Source organism: Pleurodeles waltl, chromosome 2_1 (assembly GCF_031143425.1).
Source record: "Pleurodeles waltl isolate 20211129_DDA chromosome 2_1, aPleWal1.hap1.20221129, whole genome shotgun sequence".
NCBI lineage: Eukaryota > Metazoa > Chordata > Amphibia > Caudata > Salamandridae > Pleurodeles > Pleurodeles waltl.
The window spans coordinates 687,393,566-687,411,585 of NC_090438.1; the positions used below are offsets into that span (position 1 = coordinate 687,393,566).

Sequence of the window (18,020 nt, forward strand, 5' to 3'; positions counted from 1 at the left end):
CAAAAAAATATATGCTGCAGGGAAAAGGGTGGCGTCACAAGCAGCCAATCAGTGGCGCATAGCTAATTCACAGGCTCTCCTCGCTAGATACTATAGGGCTCATTGGGATGAGATGAAGGACATTATTCAACATGTCCCCAAGGAACACCAAAAGAGAGCTCAGCAGGTGGTAGAGGAGGGACAAGCGATAACAATCAACCAGATTAGATCAGCGCTAGACTCAGATGGTACAGCCGCAAGGGCTATAAATACGGCTGTCACCATTAGGCGCCATTCATGGCTCAGATCATCAGGTTTTAAACCTGAAATCCAACAGGCTGTCCTCAACATGCCTTTAACCAACAGCAATTATTCGGCACACAGGTGGACACAGCCATAGATAAAATGAAAAAAGATGCCAACACTGCTAAAGCGATGGGTGCTTTATTCGTCCCAATACAGAGGCACATTTCGGAAGCCTCAATATAGGAGAGGCTTCAGGCCACAGTCCTCCGAGCCATCCACCTCACAAGCCAAGCCCTCATACCAAACACAATATCAAAGAGGGGGATTTTGGGGATCCTACAGAGGACAATTTCCCAAGTCTAGGGGAAAATTCCAATCCTCAAAGCAAGCCACTAACTACAGTGACTTTGTCATCACCTTCCCTCAACACACTTCCCCTGTGGGAGGAAGACTGAAAATGTTCCCCGAGCAACGGTTAGATATCACAACAGACACATGGGTCCTATCCATTATCCAACATGGTTGCTGCAATAGAGTTCATACAGTTTCCTCCGGACATTCCCACAAAAGCGCACAAACTTTCATCGCAACATCTTGCAATGTTAGAAACCGAGGTACAGGCACTATTGCTCAAGCAAGCCATAGAACTAGTGCCTCAACATCAAAAAGGAACAGGGGGTTTACTCCCTGTACTTCCTTATTCCCAAGAAAGACAAAACGCTATGGCCAATATTAGATCTCAGGACTCTCAACCTCTACATCCAATCAGAACACTTTCACATGGTGACACTACAAGATGTAGTCCCATTGCTGCAACAGGGAAAATTTATGTCAACACTGGATTTATACGATGTGTATTTTCACATACCCATCCATCCAGCTCACAGAAAATACCTCAGGTTTGTTATACAAGGAAAACATTACCAATTCAATGATTACCCTTTGGGATAACAACAGCCCCCAGAGTCTTTACAAAATGCCTTGCTGTAGTAGCAGCATACATAAGGAGACAACATATGCATGTATTCCCATATCTCGACGATTGGCTAATAGAAGCCAACACTCAAAAGCAGTGTCAACATCACACATGTTATGTAATAGATACCCTACACACACTAGGGTTCTCGATAAATTACCAAAAATCACACCTGCAACAATTGCAAATTCAGCAGTACTTGGCTACACTAAACACTCAAAAGGCGCCTGCAAGTCCAAGCCCGCAAAGAGTGCAATCGTTCCACACCATGTTCCCAAAACTCCAGCCAAATCAGCACTACACTGTCCGTTTGGTCATGAAACTCCTAGGCATGATGGCATCATGCATCGCGATTTTCCCAACCTCACGGTTACACATGTGGTCCTTACAACAGTGCCTTGCAAAACAATGATCGCAGACACAGGGTCATCTCCAAGATCTAGTGTTGCTGGACCGCCAAACACACATTTCGCTTCAGTGGTGGAATCCTACAAATTTAAACAAATGGCAGCCTTTTCAAGACCCTGTGCCTCACGCCATTCTCACAACAGATGCATTGATGATTGGATGGGGAGCACACCTCAACAATCACAATATTCCGGGACAATGGGACAGCAAACAGAAGCAGCTACACATAAATCACTTAGAACTGCTAGCAGTCTCTCTAGCACTAAGAGCCTTTCAACCTCTTCTGGCTCACAAACACATTCTTGTCAGAAAAGACAATATGACAACAATGTACTACTTAAACAAGGAGGGACCCACTCATCACAACTTTACCTCCTAGCACAAAAAAATTGGCATTGGGCAATTCACAACACCTGATCGCTCAATACATTCCAGGGATTCACAATCAGTTAGCAGACAACTTCAGTCGAGATCACCAGCAGACTCACAAGTGGGAAATTCACACCCAGGTACTCAACAAATACTTTCGTCAGTAGGGGACACCAGACCTAGATCTGTTCGCAACCAACAACAACGCAAAATGCCAAAACTTCGCGTCCAGGTACCCACACCCTCAGTCCAAGGGCAATGCTATATGGCTCAACTGGTCAGGGATATTTGCTTACGCTTTTCCCCCTCTCCCACTCATTCAATTTTTGGTCAACAAACTGCGTCAAAACAAACGCAAACTCTTACTTATAGCACCAACGTGGGCACGCCAACCATGGTACACCACACTGCTATACCTGTCAATAGTACCACATGTCAAACTCCCAAACAGGCCAGACCTGCTGATGTAACACAAACAGCAGATCAGACACCCCAATCCAGCGATGCTCAATCAAGCAATCTGGCTCCTACAATCTTCGAGTTTGGCTATCTAAATCTTCCACCAGAGTGTATGGAAGTCATTAAACAGGCAAGAAAACCTACCACCAGGCAGTGTTATGCTAACAAATGGAAAAGATTTGTTTTCTACTGTCAAGCAAAACATCGCTTTGGATGCGTCCATACAAGACATCGTAGGTTATTTACTCCACCTACAAAAAGCAAATCTAGCTTTTTCATCCATCAAAATACATCTTGCAGCAATTTCTGCTTATTTTCAAAATAAACGGACCAAATCCCTATTTAGAATACCAGTCATTAAAGCCTTCATGGAGGGCCTAAAACGAAATCATGCCTCCAAGAACTCCACCAGTACCCTCATGGAATCTTAACATTGTACTTAACACGACTCATGGGTCCACCATTTGAACCCATGCACTCTTGTCAGATCCAGTTCTTAACCCGGAAAGTAGCATTTCTAGTGGCAATCACTTCATTACGAAGAGTTAGTGAAATACAAGCATTCACTATTGAAGAACCTTTTATACAGGTACACAAACATAAAGTTGTGCTCTGCACAAACCCTAAATTTCTACCAAAAGTAATCTCACCGTTTCATCTAAATCAAACAGTGGAACTCCCAGTCTTCTTCCCACAGCCAGACCCAGTAGCAGAAAGAGCACTGCATACATTAGATATTAAAAGTGCTCTAATGTATTACATCGACAGAACAAAATCATTTTGTCGCACTCCAAAAAACCCATACTGGTAATCCTATATCCAAACAAGGCATAGACAGATGGATAGTGGAATGTATACAAACTTGTTACCTGAAAGCTAAAAGACAACTGCTCATTACGCCAAAGGCACACTCCACTAGAAAAAAGGGAGCAACAATGGCGTTTCTGGGAAACATACCAATGACAGAAATTTGTAATGCAGCCACTTGGTCGACACCTCATACTTTTACCAAGCATTACTGTGTAGATGTTAGCAACACAACAAGCCACAGTAGGACAGGCTGTACTAAGAACATTATTTCACACAACTTCAACTCCTACAGGCTGACCACCGCTTAGGGGAGGATTACTGATTTGTAGTCTATGAATAGCATGTGTATCTGCAGCTACACATGCCACAGAACGGAAAATGCCACCCAGTGTACATCTGTTCGTGGCATGTTCCGCTGCAGATTCACATGCGCCCTCCCTCCTCGCTGGGAGCCTGTAGCAGTTTAAGTTATAATTAACATTTGTACATATGTATATAAACATTCCTTTATTTAAACTTTGTAGATACATCTCCATTCCATTGCATGGACATCTCTCTTTACACTCTATCCACGCCTACCTTACCCTCTGCGGGACAACAATCTAAGATGGAGTCGATGCCCATGCGCAATGGAGCTGAAAAGGTCCGTGACTCGAAAAGACTTCGAAGAAAAACAACTTGTAACACTCCGAGCCCAACACTATATGGCAGGACCTGTGCATAGCATGTGAATCTGCAGCAGAACATGCCACAAACGGATGCACACTGGGTAAGTGACATTTTCCATATGCACACGCACACACACACACACACGGGTGGCTATGTTGCCAAAGTAGTAAGCGAGGTGTAAGTTTAACACAACACCCCCAGGAATATGAATGGTGTTGGTGCAGTTAATATGTTTGAAGGCAAATGTGATGAAGTACACAAAATACAAGAGGATCTTGGAGACATTGTAATGGTCATTGCAGAGAGTCCAGTGAGTAGTGGTGAACCAGACACGTGTAGATCCATATGTCAATATAGATGTTGACGATAAGAACATTAAACTATTGGTAAATTCAGGAGCCAGGATCATGATGATTACGCTGGAACTTTTCAAAGAAGTATGGAGTAGTAGGCCATCACATTAGAGCAACCAGACAATGGCACCTGTGTTGCACGAAGGATGGAGAATTGAAGTGCCATGATTCTTTGAAGATATTCTAGAATTCAGAGGTAGGAAGATTCCAGGAAAAGTATATGTAACAATCAAGGGTTCGAACATTTTAGGCTGGTTCCACCAGGAATTGTTTAGTAAGGTATTAAGTCCTGGTACCAAAGAGAAGGTATCTGTTATGTCTGATGATTTCATAGATAATATAGTTAAACAATTTCCTCAGTTTTTGCAGAAAAATTGGGCACCATCAAAGTGTTCACTCATCAGATCAAGATTAAAGATGGTGCAATTCCTCTGAAGGGTAAATTGAGAAGCATGTCAGGGAAAAATTCGAAAAAGGACTCACAGAATTGAGTAAAAAAGGGATAATCAAACCAGTAGAGTCTTCCCTGTGGTTGTGACCTCTGACAGTGGCACGGAAAAAAAACCTGTGATTTTAGTGTGTGGACCTGAGGAGTCTAAATGGATATATTTGGATAGATTCTCATCCCCTTCTGAAAATAAATGACCTGCTAACTGGTGGTTCGAAATGGTTTTTCTAAACTTGATTTGGCTGCAGCTTATCAGGTGGTTCTTTATCCATCTTCAAGACACCTCATGGCATTTGTTTCGCTGATCAGTAAGTTTTAGTGGAGTAGAATTCCATTTGGATTGGCACCAGCTGCTGCTGTTTTTCACCTGCTGTCGTTTTTCAGAGGATAATGTTCTGGATGCTTAAGGAGATAAAAGGCGTGGCAGTTTTTCAAGATGTTTTGATTTATGGAGCAGCAAAAAGAGCATGATGCAATTTTACGCAAAGTTTTAAGCAAAATGCAAAGAACAGGTGTTGTGTTGAACGCTGAAAATTTTAAAATTCTTACAGATTAATTGGAATATTTGGGTTGTGTCTCTGGGCAGGGTGTTGAGCCAAGGTCTGGCTTAGTCAGGGCTATCATTGATGTGACCACCACTTGTTGACAAAGTTGGACTTTAGTCGTTCATTGGGCTTTGAGTTTTATTTAAGATTCATATTGGATTATGCGTCCAGGGTAAAACCTTTCACCAACATGCTAAAGAAAAACACAATTTTTGTTTAGGGCAAAACTTGTCAGGAGGCTTTTGAGTGGATTAAATCTCATTTGCTTGGGTCAAGGATATTAAAGCCTTTTGATCCTAGTGTGCAGTGTAGTATTGCAGTGGATCCTAGCGGTTTGGGGCTAGGAGCATTTCTCATTCTGGTTAAGGGAGGAGTGGAAAACACTTTGGGGTATACCTCGAGTGTTGAAAGAAGCAGAAATGAACTGTTGGGTAATTGAAAAAGTATTATTGTCATTTTGGTGGGGTTTTAGGAAATGTCACCCATACAAATAGGGTAACCGATTCAGTTTGCATACTGGTCATAGCCCGCTGTCAGGAGATAGGCTGAAAGACCACACTCTGAGAATATTAAAATTGTCCACTAAATTGTTACAGTAAGATTTTGAGGTCTTGTATCTACCTGGTTACAAAAATGTCAGAGCAGACTTTTTGTCTAGGTTTACAGTGGATGACATAGGTGTGGAAGTTACTGAAAAAGATGAGCCCGAAGATTATTTAATGGCATCTATGAATGTTAAAAAATGTGTGCTATTAGTGAGGCTGAATGGAGGGAAGAGTTGTACAAACATGTGACTCTGAATTTTGTTTAAAAAAAACAAAAAAAAACTCAGAAGTATGTACCCTATCAGTTTCAGACATATGTAAAAGTATCTGCGGAACGGTCTGTTAAAGATGGGATTCTAATGCGGGAAGAGAAATTTGTCCCTCCGGAGAGAATTATAAGTGGTGCCCATGAGGGACATTTAGACAGAACACTAGACCGAGTAGGGGAAACACTTTGGTGGCCCAGTATGGACAAACATATTGATGAGCATATAAAAGATTGTTTTGTGCAACAGTGCTGATAAACTTCTCCAAGTTCGAAGCCCACCATTGCACCCTATTGAATTGCCCTTCAGACCATGGGAGATAATTGGTATTGATCTTGTAGGCCCTTTCAGTGTTCTATCATCATTTTCTAGATTTGCCATAGTCTTAATATACTACAATTCTAAATGGCCAGAGATGTTTTATAGGTGATCCCACAACAAAAAATATCATTGCTTTCTTAAAGATGTTTTTGTGAGAAGGGTTTCCTGCTTACCTGGTATACGACAACGGTGCACAATTTGTCAGTGCAGAATTCAAGTTTTCTCCAATAACGGGGCATCAAACATCTCAAATGCTTACTTTTTCACAGACAAACTGTTTAGTTGAGTGCATAAACCATGTGTTGGAGGATTGTATTCAGAGGGCATTTGAGAGCAGATGCACAGTGCAGAATGCGGTACAATCCATGTTATGGTTCTATTGCACTACCCCTCATTCAACGGCCAAGGTCTCACCTTTTGAATTATTGGGAGGCAGGACACCAACTTCAGAAATATGCCCGGGGTGGATGTCTGGGTGAAATATGGTTGCTGAATATTGACAAGGTGGTGAGACAAAATGTTCAAAGAACTCAAATCAACCAAAAGAATTATTGCTCATAAAAGGAGAGATGAAATATACTGAGCCCTTGATTATTGATGATGTTGTGGCAATGCTGTCTGGGTCAATAAATGAAATTGTTGCAATGTTAGGAAAGTGGTAAAAGCTGAGAGTAATGGTTCAAAAGCCTTAAGTCTCATGATAGATCAGGGAATGTCAAAAGACAATAGGGTCACAAGTAATCCAAGTGGGAGGAATGAGAGTAAGTGTTATGTTCTCAGAAGTAGTTGATCACAGAATATGCCTATTTAAAACGTTGACTTTTCAGTGCAGTATCTAAATGCAACATGACATAGATTTCTCTATACATACTTCTGGTAGGAGTGTATTTATGTATTTGAATGTATTTATTTTTAAGAAAATATTGTTCGTAATTGTTAAAGTGCTTAGTGTTATTGAGGGAGAGGATAGTGTAGTGTGTTTTGTCATGTCATAGGATTCTGGGGTAGAATGTTAAGGATTGATTACCTGAACAACAGCAGTTGTGGGTAAGCAGTTGTCCGATCCAGTCAGTCCTCCTGGTGGTCTTTGTACTAGAATGAATCTGATGAAAATCTCTTGACTACGTTTTCACTTCACTTTCTTTTAAAGTGGCAAAATCCTCGAGAGGAGCGATTGTAAATAGCTAGGTGCAGCCTTCTCTCGCCTCTTTGTACTTCTGCGTTGGGCACTCCATTAGGAGACTGTCCTGCTGGGCAAAGCATCGTTGCCAACAAAGGCCAAGTCTGGGCGATGACCTGACCAGGGGACATGAAAGAGGAACCACTCCAAATCAACAGGAGCAGACCTAGATTACACAAACTCTGAATGCAACATTGGTATAAGGATGGGAGTCCAAGACCAATCAATGTTCATTTTTGTGGTCTCTTCTTTACACTGCAGAGTACAATGCAGGGAAGGGTTGATGTTGCAAAGACAAACTCCCCATTGGAGAGGGAACATCGCCTGGAGTCTGATCGGAAGGAGTGATTAGTGTATTGTCCTGGGTGTAACAACATCCTGCCTGTGAGTGAGAGAAGTAAGCATCTACTCTGCAGTAGAAGCTGATCGTTGAAGAGACTACTGTAATTGACCCTGGCATAGGGTTGGTAACGAAGACTTGCTTAGTGGCTGCACCAAAATATCTATGGTACTGCCAGACTGAGCAGTGCAATCTCCATTATTTGCTTCCATCGTAGTTGCCACAGCATTTGGCGCTGTGTGCCTGAGTTATAGGTCCAACCTAAGCCAGGACAAGCAACTTTTGGTGGCACATGAGCCCCACAAATGGGCTGCATGACCGCAACACTGCCCAAGTGTCGTTGGGTGGGACCAGTCCTGCAGACCAAATGATCTGAGAGGTGCCTCGAAGAAAGAAGGCATTCTCCAAGACACTGCATGCTGAAGATGGCACCTGGCGGCTGCCATGTCAAAGAACAGTCTCAAGTTGTATTGTCATCTAAGTGCCAAGCACTCATCAGAGGGAGCTGTGCAGGGAGCAGAGATCTATAGTCAGTTGATTGAGAGAGGGCCACCTACAAAGGCCTCCAATCATACCACAACCTTCAAAGCAACGTGCTGCACAGCTTCTTTGAAGCTTGCTGTGTGCCGCCTTGAAGCTACCATTAAGGTCCCACAGCTGTGTCACAGCCGATTGAGGGAGGGGTTGGGGAGCATACCCTGCACCCATAGGCAGAACCTTGAACTTCTGCTTTTTTTCAGAGGAAGGAACCCACAGAAAGAGAGGGACCCATGAGCGAGCGACAGATGGAGGGGCATCTGAGCGAGCCAGAAAAGGCTCACGAAAGCATATAGACTCACATTGGAAATCTGCATTATTGTATTTGTTGTAGAATTCTGTGTTTTAAGTGTAATACCATACTTGTCTTTTATGCAAAGAGAAGCACTCCGCTGGACACTAATGTTCTTGTGCTGCTGGTTGATGATATTGATTATGGAGTGTGAGGAAATAGGGTATATTACATGGTGTGGTTGTGAGACCTTCCTGTGTAATACTTAGTACCCCCGTAAGGACCAGTAGATTTTGTTTCTTGAACCTTCTAGCTCAAACTTCAGTAGATGTGTGTCTGAGCATAAAGGCTTACACAAAGAAACAAGTGTAAAGCATTTAAACAGCACTAAAACAATTGAAAAAATCAGCAACACAACATCTGGGCCAATTTTTTTTAAATACTGTTTTTAATGTATTTTAGACACTAGAACAAAAAAAAGATCAATTGGGGTGGTTCTGGAGATATTGGATTTCCAAGGTACAGTAAATATGCACTTTTTATCTAACAGCACACAAGTTTTGACAAATTCAACACTTGGAAAGTTTTTAACCAGAATGTTTGGGCTAGTTTCATTGCAGAAGTTACTTTGGGCGACCAACTCTGGAAGAGATCTAGTCTAGGGGACCACAAAGATCCCCAGAAAGTTACCTCAAAGGTAGAAGCAGTGTTGAGTGAGTTCCATGCACTTCTATCCCTCTACAATAGATTTCTATTGAAGTGGTCCTGATGCAAGGGATACAGGATGCTGAAGATGCTCACCTCCAGGTGATGAACCTTCTGACATCATTGGGGTTCGCTATCAATGTAGCTAAGGCATAACGGACTCCTTCATAGAGCCTCATGTTAATCATAATCATTCTGGATATGGTGTGTTTTCGGGCCTTCCATTCTGATCAACAAGTTTGTGGCATTTGGGCTATGATTCCGCTGTGTCTGCATTGGCCCTGGGTCTCGGTGAGTGTCTCTGAACTTTCTTGGCTAATTGCGTTCTTGCATGCTTCTGCTCAACCATGCCCACATGGCTTAGGTGAGCTCTGCAGAGAGGTCTTAACCTCAGTTGGCCCAGCACCAAGGAAATCTGTCAAATTCCATCCAGGTTTCGAAGTAGACTGCAAAAGGTTTGCAGTGATGGCTGCTCAACTATAATTAAACCAGCAGCAGATTCCTCTTCCTACACCACCCAGCATTGACGACGATGACATGTGCATAACTGCTGGGTTAGAGGGGTTAACTAAGAAAGGTGGGGATCAGAGGACTTTGGTCTCTGGCGGGGACGCATCTCTACATCGAATCTGTTGGAGTTGTAGGTCATTCTCTTTCTATTGAAAGTCTTGTTACCATTCAAAGGGAGGCTGGTTCTCACAGAAAACACCACTACCATGTTGTATTGCCGGCTGGTGTGGGAATCCTTCACTCTGTGCTTGGAGACCCAGGCCTATATTTATACTTTTTTAGAGCCGCATTTGCGCCGCTTTTTGACGCAAAAGCGGCGCAAATGTACAAAATACAATGTAAGTTTGCACCGTTGTTGCGTCAAAAAGCGGTGCAAATGCGGCACTAAAGTATAAATATGGGCCCCAATGTTTCTTGAATTGTCAGAATCAACAGGGCATTTTCGTGGCAGTGCACCCTTTGGCAGGTTTTTAAGCGTTGGAGCGGACAAACTCAGCCTACAATGCCTAGTGCATCACGAATGGAAGTTACACCCTGAGCTGGCACGTGGCATCTTCTAGCAAAGGCAGGAACTCCTCTGGCTCAGTCTTTTCACAGTTTCTGAGAATATGCAAGGTCTGCAGTTTTGCACGCTGAAGTTCCCAAGAAAGCTGTGTCTGCATTGTACCTAAAATGGAGTATGGAAATCCTGTATGGCTTCCTGCTTCTACCTCGAGTTCTGAAGAGTAGGAACAACCAAGCCCAAGTCAACTTAGTGGAACATGATTGGCCCAGAAGAGTGTGGTACCTGGAACTTTTGGACTTAGCCATCTGTCTTTTGATCAGGCTGCCACTATGGAAGGATTTTCTATCTCAGCATGTTGGGGGCCTCGCACCCAGGCCTGCACAATTGACACCTCCATGTGTGGACATTGAGTGGCTTCAGTGAATTGCATTGCTATCTTTGCTGCCAGGCTTTCTTTTACAAACCGTTTACGCCAGGTGCTGTGACAAGTTTGTGGTTTGGTGTGATACCAATAATACAAACCCATTGTAGTCCATACTGTGGGATGTGGTGTTTTTTTCTTAGGACCAGGAAAGACTTGAATTGAGCACTGTTTAATGGTATTTGACGGCCCCTTCTGTCTTTTTGCAATGACCAGACCAGCCATCCTTCTTAGTCACCTGTTCTGAGATTTGTTAAAAGCTTATTTCATGCGTTTTCCCCTAAACATTTTCTGGTGCCTCAGTGGGATTTTAATTTGGCCCTTTTCCTCCCTCCTCTATCCCCCCCCACTCTCCCTCCCCCCCCCCGAGCTAATTCACAAGCCGCAATCCTGAAGACTTTGCCTCATTGTAATAACTTTAGCTTGTCGCATGAGTGAGTTTCATGCTCTTTCAGTCCTACCACCCTACTCCACCTTTTTTTTCATGACAAGCTGGTGCTGAGGGCTAGAGTGGCCTTTCTGCTGAAGGGTGTGACCCCTTTTCAAGTTGGACAGGCCATCACTCTTCCGATGTTCTTTGCTCTACATCACCCCTTGAAAGAGAAGATTCCACTGTTTGGACTCCAAAATAGTACTGAGTTTTTACATTGATCACACCAAAAATGTGATCACCTTTTTGTGGAATTTGCTTGGGCAAAAAAGGTAAGACAGTGCAGAAAAGGGCTGTATCAAGATAAGCATACTCCTTTTATATTAAGATCTGCTAGCCATCGATTAAGAAGCAGCCACTAGAAAGTCTGAGGGATCATTCCACCAGAGCCAACGTTGCTTCCACTGTTGGCATGTGGAGTGCCCATTCTGGATATCTGTCAGGCCTCAACATGGGTGTCCGTGCACATGTTCACAAAGCAGTACTGCTTAAACTGCAAGGTTCTATGGGACGGTCTTGTCACGTGTTTGTTGCGTCGTGCAGGACATTTTGATACAAACCTTTCCACAGGCCCACAACTTTGACAGGTACTGGTATGTTATCTGCTTCCAAGGTGAGAAATCTGCAGTTACAAGTATCCATCAGAAGAGCATGTTACTTAACTTTGGTAACGCTCTTTGATTGTACTCTAACTTCAGTTTTTTTCTCTGCTCTCACACTTCCCCCTTCTGTGTAATGGCTTATTTTTCCATCTAAGAGATCTGGGCACTGGCTCGTCTGATTGGTGGGCTCCATGTCTGAGGTAGTGGCGAGGGTAAGGCATGAAAATGACATCAGAGCGTAGAGGTGCTGCTTATTTGCAGCTCTGGTAGTCACTTCTGAGGTCAGCATGGAGCCACCAGGCACCACCTACCCGTGCACAGACAATGCTGTAAAAATGTGGATCCAGCCTGGGGATACTCGAAAGGTGAATCTGCAGTAGAGTATCCACCAGGAAAACGTTACTAAAGGTAGTAACTTGTTCATCATTACCAAATGAAGACTAACCCGAAATTGCAGTATTTTAAAAAAGTCCCCCAGATGATGATCATTGCCTTCATCCCATATGTTTTTACTAAATCAGTGCTGGCTGCAATATAGTCTTTCTAGATCTGGGAGTAGACAGTACTGTCTAGAAGTCTTGCGCAAAACGTCTTCCGAATTTAGTCTTTCTCTTGCCCACATTAAGCAAATGATAGAGGAATTCAAGGTATTAAATATCTGAAAAAGGAACAGGCGGTGATTAGGTGCAACCATTGTATTCTACCTTTAAAGACTTACTATCGAAAAAGGGGCAGGCTTTCCGGCCTTAAATGGTTTCTGAATCTAATCTAGTAATGCCACATTGTTTACTGTAATGTAAACCAAGTTGTTGCGTATCGCCCTCCCCAGCCTGGGTACCCGCTAATAAATACACCACAGACAAAGCTGCATATTACATCTTTATTCTTCAGCATGTAACTGCGAACTCCACATTCTAAACTTAAAATCACTGGACCTACATTCTAACACTTAGGTCATCATGCTACTAAGTCTTTCAGGATCCAAAAGGTTCCATCATTCATAACTCACAAGACATGACACAGTGCATCTGATCTTCATGGCAGGAGTTTAATAACTAAATCATAAGGCGGTGCACAGAGCACAACACTGGCTCTTACTGCTATGCTTTGCCCATCACCCAACTTACAATTAGTTGAGCACATGCCCCCTAATATCTTGGCTATTGACCTGATGAACTGGCCCCATTACACATTAGAATTGCCTCAGAAATTCACTTTCTTAGGCCAAATGTTAGGTCTGCATTGAGGAGAGACCTCAAAACCTACAGCTACATCCTTCAAACGAGAAATAACTTAAATCATAAAATGAGTTTGTGAAAAATGATGTGCTCCCACCATGTCCTCGATCACCTTGGATATCCTGTTCTCCAATATTGTAATGTACATTTTAATGTTGAAATCCAGGAGTCTAATGGGGCTGTATAGCACCAACTTAGTATGGTCCTTTAAGGCTTTTACAACTCTGTTTCCTTCCCGGAATATGTTGGGGCAGACTTCTTCCTGAAGTTGAATATTTTTGCTAATTCAGTGCCAGCATTGATTCTCATCAGAGCCAGGTGCGTGGTCAGCATTGTTCACTCTTAGTGTCTGGTGAAGCAAATTGTTTTATTTTTCAGCTTGCCTAGTTTGGTAAGGTAGACAAGAGTAACTTTTAAAAGATTCAAAACTTCGGCAAATTCATGACAAGAAACAAAGCTCTAAAACCCATTTGTTTTCTGTGAAGAATGCTGGCCACGTTAATTCCACTTAGTTCGTCATCTTGAGTTGTGTGGATTAGAACGAAGACCTTGCTATTTCAGTGTTTGCTATTTTCACAACCAGTTGTGATCTATTTTTTTTGTTTTTACTGAACCATGGTTGTTCTGAGTTTTTTTTCCTTTTTTTCCTTTGGCTGCTGATGCAGATAGTAAGTCGTGCTTGCCATTTGCAATCAGTTGCCTAATTTATTGTAACCATTGGAAGATGTTTTTGAGGGGTGAAGCTTCCACTGTAGCATCAGTCTACTGGGCATTAAAAACATGATCCAATACACGTACTTGTGTAGAGTTCAAAATTTGAGTTGGCCAGCGCAAGAACATGATAATAGATGCTAGGGTCTGGCATTTGGCAAATTCATTGTGTTTCCAAAGCAAGGCTTAGCGAGTTGTGACAGATAATGATCATGAGGTATCAATCTTCGGGAACCATAATTGCAAAATAATTGGTCTAGACCCGTTTTGGAGAGATCATCCTGTCATAAAGTTCCATCAAAGCCTAAAGGAACTTAGAAGGGGTTGGTCCTTGCTAGATATTTCAGGAACCTCATCAGTTAGTAGATGGGACATTGAATGATGCGATGTTGGTTCCTTGAACAATGACGTTTTCTACGTTGTTTATAGAATACAAAAGAGGGAAGTGATTAAATGTGTAAATCATGGTGAAAGACTTTGAATGAGCACCCCTGCAGGCCTCTGGCAGCTTAAAGGTGTACAGTTGATTTTAAGCACCTGTTGGTAGTGATGATGCATGGCAGCTCTTTGTAGGACATGGTTTGAGAAACTGGTCCTACTTGGCAAGGCGAGCATAGCGTGTAAATGAACAGTGTGATAACTGTGATGAACTGATTTGAGAGTTGCTCTACTCTTTTCTGTATCTGATAGTGGTGTACACTTTTGCAGGCCATGTCTGTTGTATGCCAGTTGTCTGCTGCTTAATATGGAGAGACTAGGTTATGAATCTAGAGGTGCTTATTGCTACTTCATGCAGGGCATCGTCCGTCTACCTGCCAGACGTTTCAGCTTTCTGGCCTTTAGCGTAGTCGGGGTTCTGCAAAGTCAGTCCTGGAGAGCCGGGTCCATGCCAGATTTTTAGCATATCCACATTTAGAAAAAAAGATGTTTCTGAAATCTACATTTTTCTAAATGTGGATATGCTAAAAATCTGGCATTTACCCGGCTCTCCAGGACCGACTTAGCAGAACCCTGGCCTAGTCTTTCGGATGAAACTAGTAAAAACGAAAATGGTTAATGCTAAACCATCCTAACATTGCTCTGAGTAGCAGTGCATGTTTTTATTTACTTTGGCAAAAACCTTGCTGCATAGATGGTCTCTTGTGAGATTCTTGGTCTGCTCCTCAGTGTCTAGTGTAAGACGATAAGCAAAACCCCTGGATTTCTGGAACTGTGCTTTTATATTCCCCTCCCTTAAACTCCCCATTCATTGGTCATTGTCACACTTGTATTCTCTCTACCTGCTCTTCGTTGAGGGTAGCAAAGGTAAAAATTAGGTGTTGAGAGCACAGTAAACCTATTCAAGGCACAGGCATACCTTATTGCTGCCTCTATAGAGGGCTGTACAGTACTAGTCCATCAGGAACCCAGTCTCCTCGGTGGGGTTTCAGTTGATCAAGTATGTGGATAACAAAGCATAACCACCTTCTGCAGCTGGGCTCGACTTCTAGCACCATAAACTCCAAGCTGATAGTTCTTACAATACTGCAAGTTGCCTTTACCATAACTAGCCCAGCAACTTTCTGTCCAGTTCCCAAGTTAACAATTGCTGTATTTTTGGTACTCAGCTCATTTATGTACTCCTAAATGGTAAACGTCCCCCCTCTGATTCTTTTTCCATAGTCGTTGAATAAAGCTGAAATTACATTTTGCTTTTTGCCAAGTTACAATTTCCCTAGTGTGTGATCGTTTCTGTTAAGAGCAATAAAATTCTTCTAAATGTTTTGCAGAAGCGAAGTTCAAGAATGAATGTCTTGAGTAGCCAGAGTCCATTACATCCTTCTACACTCAGCACAGGTAACTGGAGCTGCCAAACTGCAGCTTCCCATATTGCTATCTATACGTGCATGAAAATGTTTGAAAGCCACTAGTAAATTGTCGCAACGATGTTCACTTATCGCCTACTGATAGTCTCATCAAGTAAGCAGCTGCAACTGTATTCCACCACATGGGGTCCTCAATAGGTTTATTAAAGATAGCCAATGCTGCAAAGTTTTGTGGAGTTGTCTTCTGCAGTGAACTGCACTGCCAACTTTGTGAAGCTCCAGTTCATTGCAGAATAGACACGTTTCTGCCATCCGTTTAAAGTCATAAAATAATGAGTTGCACTTGTCAAGAACAGACTTGAAGAGTAGTGACCGTGCTGTAGTATCACACAAGGCACAGATAACATTTCAAACGATTTTGAAAGGGGGAGGATTGTGAAGGAGCAAATTAAATGTCCTTTTGTGTAGCACTCAAAGCCAAAATAATTCACTGCAGCTAGTAACCAGACTTGATTGTTGTAACAGTTGCACCCAAAGCAGCGCTTTGTTTTTTGAGTAAGGAGCTTCTCTTGCCTGCAGTACGTTGAGAATTGGGTTTGTAAGTGACCCCAGACAGGCCGTGCTGTCGTTTTTTGACTATCCTATGCCTAGGGGACCTGACCGGTGGCTAGTTTGGAGTGTGTAGTTTTGTCAAGACAAACCGTGTGGAAACACATGGCTTCTCGCCATGCTATGTTCAGAAAAGAACCTGTTTGTGACGTATTTACCTAGCCAATATTTGGGCTGTTATCAATCCATCTGGTTATGTGTTACTTGAATGCCCTTCAATTCAGTAGTTCATAACCAGTGGCGTTTTTAGGAGCACGACAGCTGGGTTCTGTCATGGGTTCGAGATCCTGATCTCATTGTGTTTTTCAGTAGATAATGTAATTTGAGTTTGAAAGAGTATCACAAATTTACATACACATTTCATAATACAAGTCTGGAGTAGCTACACTTGTGCTAGGATTTAAAATATGTGGGGCAGGAGTCCCTCTCGCATTGAGAATTATTGCCGTAGAACATTTAACTCTCCTTATCAAGCTATATTGTTTTTTCTTTCCAACACTTGTGCTGTTTAATAAGATTTCTTGTAGGGGATAACTCTTCACGGGTATATCAAACATTAGTCGGCGACAATTTTAAAGCGAACACCCTCTTTACAGCAGTAGACTTCTTAAAATGGCAGAACAGTTTGCAGAGGAACCTGCCATTTGACCCTGCACTTGAAACACTGAACTATTATATTGAAATAGAGATGATATACATGTTAGCACAGAACTGTCTCTCTGATACTTGTTTCATGTTGGCTCATGAGGCTTACTTGTGAAGCAAAATGTAGTGATGTCTTTTTTTTACCGTGCTTGTTTCCTGTGGCTTGCTCATACTGTGAATGGGACATGGTTATTCCAAGCTGAAATTCATTTTCGTTCTCTTTTGATTGCTTTTCCAGTGATTCCGTGAGGGAGAAGCAACAAAAAAAAAAACATAGCTAAATAGTGGTTACTAAAACATTGAGTTACTCGATTTAAGGGCGTTTTTATGGTTTGATTTTTCAATTGATCTTATTGCACAAAAGAAAAACTAAATTAGTTCTTGGCATTTAGTTACTTTTTGGATGCATTTTAGAGTTTTCCCGTTTCTGATGCCCAATCCAATACTTCAATTTTTGGTTTAAGGAAACAAACCAGAGAAGTAGGCTATAGCAGTGGGTTGCAATGCATTCAAATACAGATGGAACTAAACATCAGTTCTCTAAAGTAATTTATGTAAACATGAACATTGTGAAATTTTAAAAGTTTACTGCAGTGTTTATTAGAATTGTTTATGCACCTTATAAGAATTAAGTGTGTGTTTCTGTTTAAAAATAAGCTGAAGAGTGTTCTGGTTCTAAGTCTTTCAGTATAAATCATATCGCATTATGGGTGCTCCAAATACAACGCAGTGAAAGTGGAAGGTGATATCAGTGAAGATTTGAGTTGATACTATACACAAATATATACAGTACATTGGTCTGTAGGGGCTGATAAAATTAATCAATCTTGGCAAGACTCCAAATAAGAGTACATTATGATTATTCTTATCAGTCATATCAATCAACTAGTTCATTCGTCGATGTTTCAACCCTTTTAGAAGCAATTTGTCAGGGTCATCATCAGGGCAACAAGATAATGATAGCAACCAGTGTGGGGAAACATTTCCACATTGAAGAGAACAAATCAAGACAATGTTGTGAAATTGCCAGGGAAAGAAACTGCCACCCTTGGGTTAGACAGTCATCTTCTGTGCGACGGGCTTGTATGTTTGCCTTCTCGTTCTGAGGAAGCTAGTATCTGCACATATCTGACTGTTGTGTTTGGAGCACCTCTAG

General features: G+C 42.1%; 1 protein-coding gene across 6 annotated transcripts in view; it reads left to right on the forward strand.

Annotated features, from left to right (window-relative positions):
* Nucleotides 1-18,020, forward strand: part of GRB10 (growth factor receptor bound protein 10) — a 573,160-nt gene that overhangs the window by 524,606 nt on the left and 30,534 nt on the right. For 5 of the 6 annotated variants that reach the window (XM_069216800.1, XM_069216783.1, XM_069216775.1 and 2 more), the window contains one exon: nt 15,575-15,641. The exons of the other annotated variant lie outside the window; for it this stretch is intronic. In XM_069216800.1, coding sequence (XP_069072901.1) covers nt 15,575-15,641 — 67 coding nt within the window. The remainder of the gene's footprint in view (nt 1-15,574; nt 15,642-18,020) is intronic. 6 annotated transcript variants of the gene reach the window in all.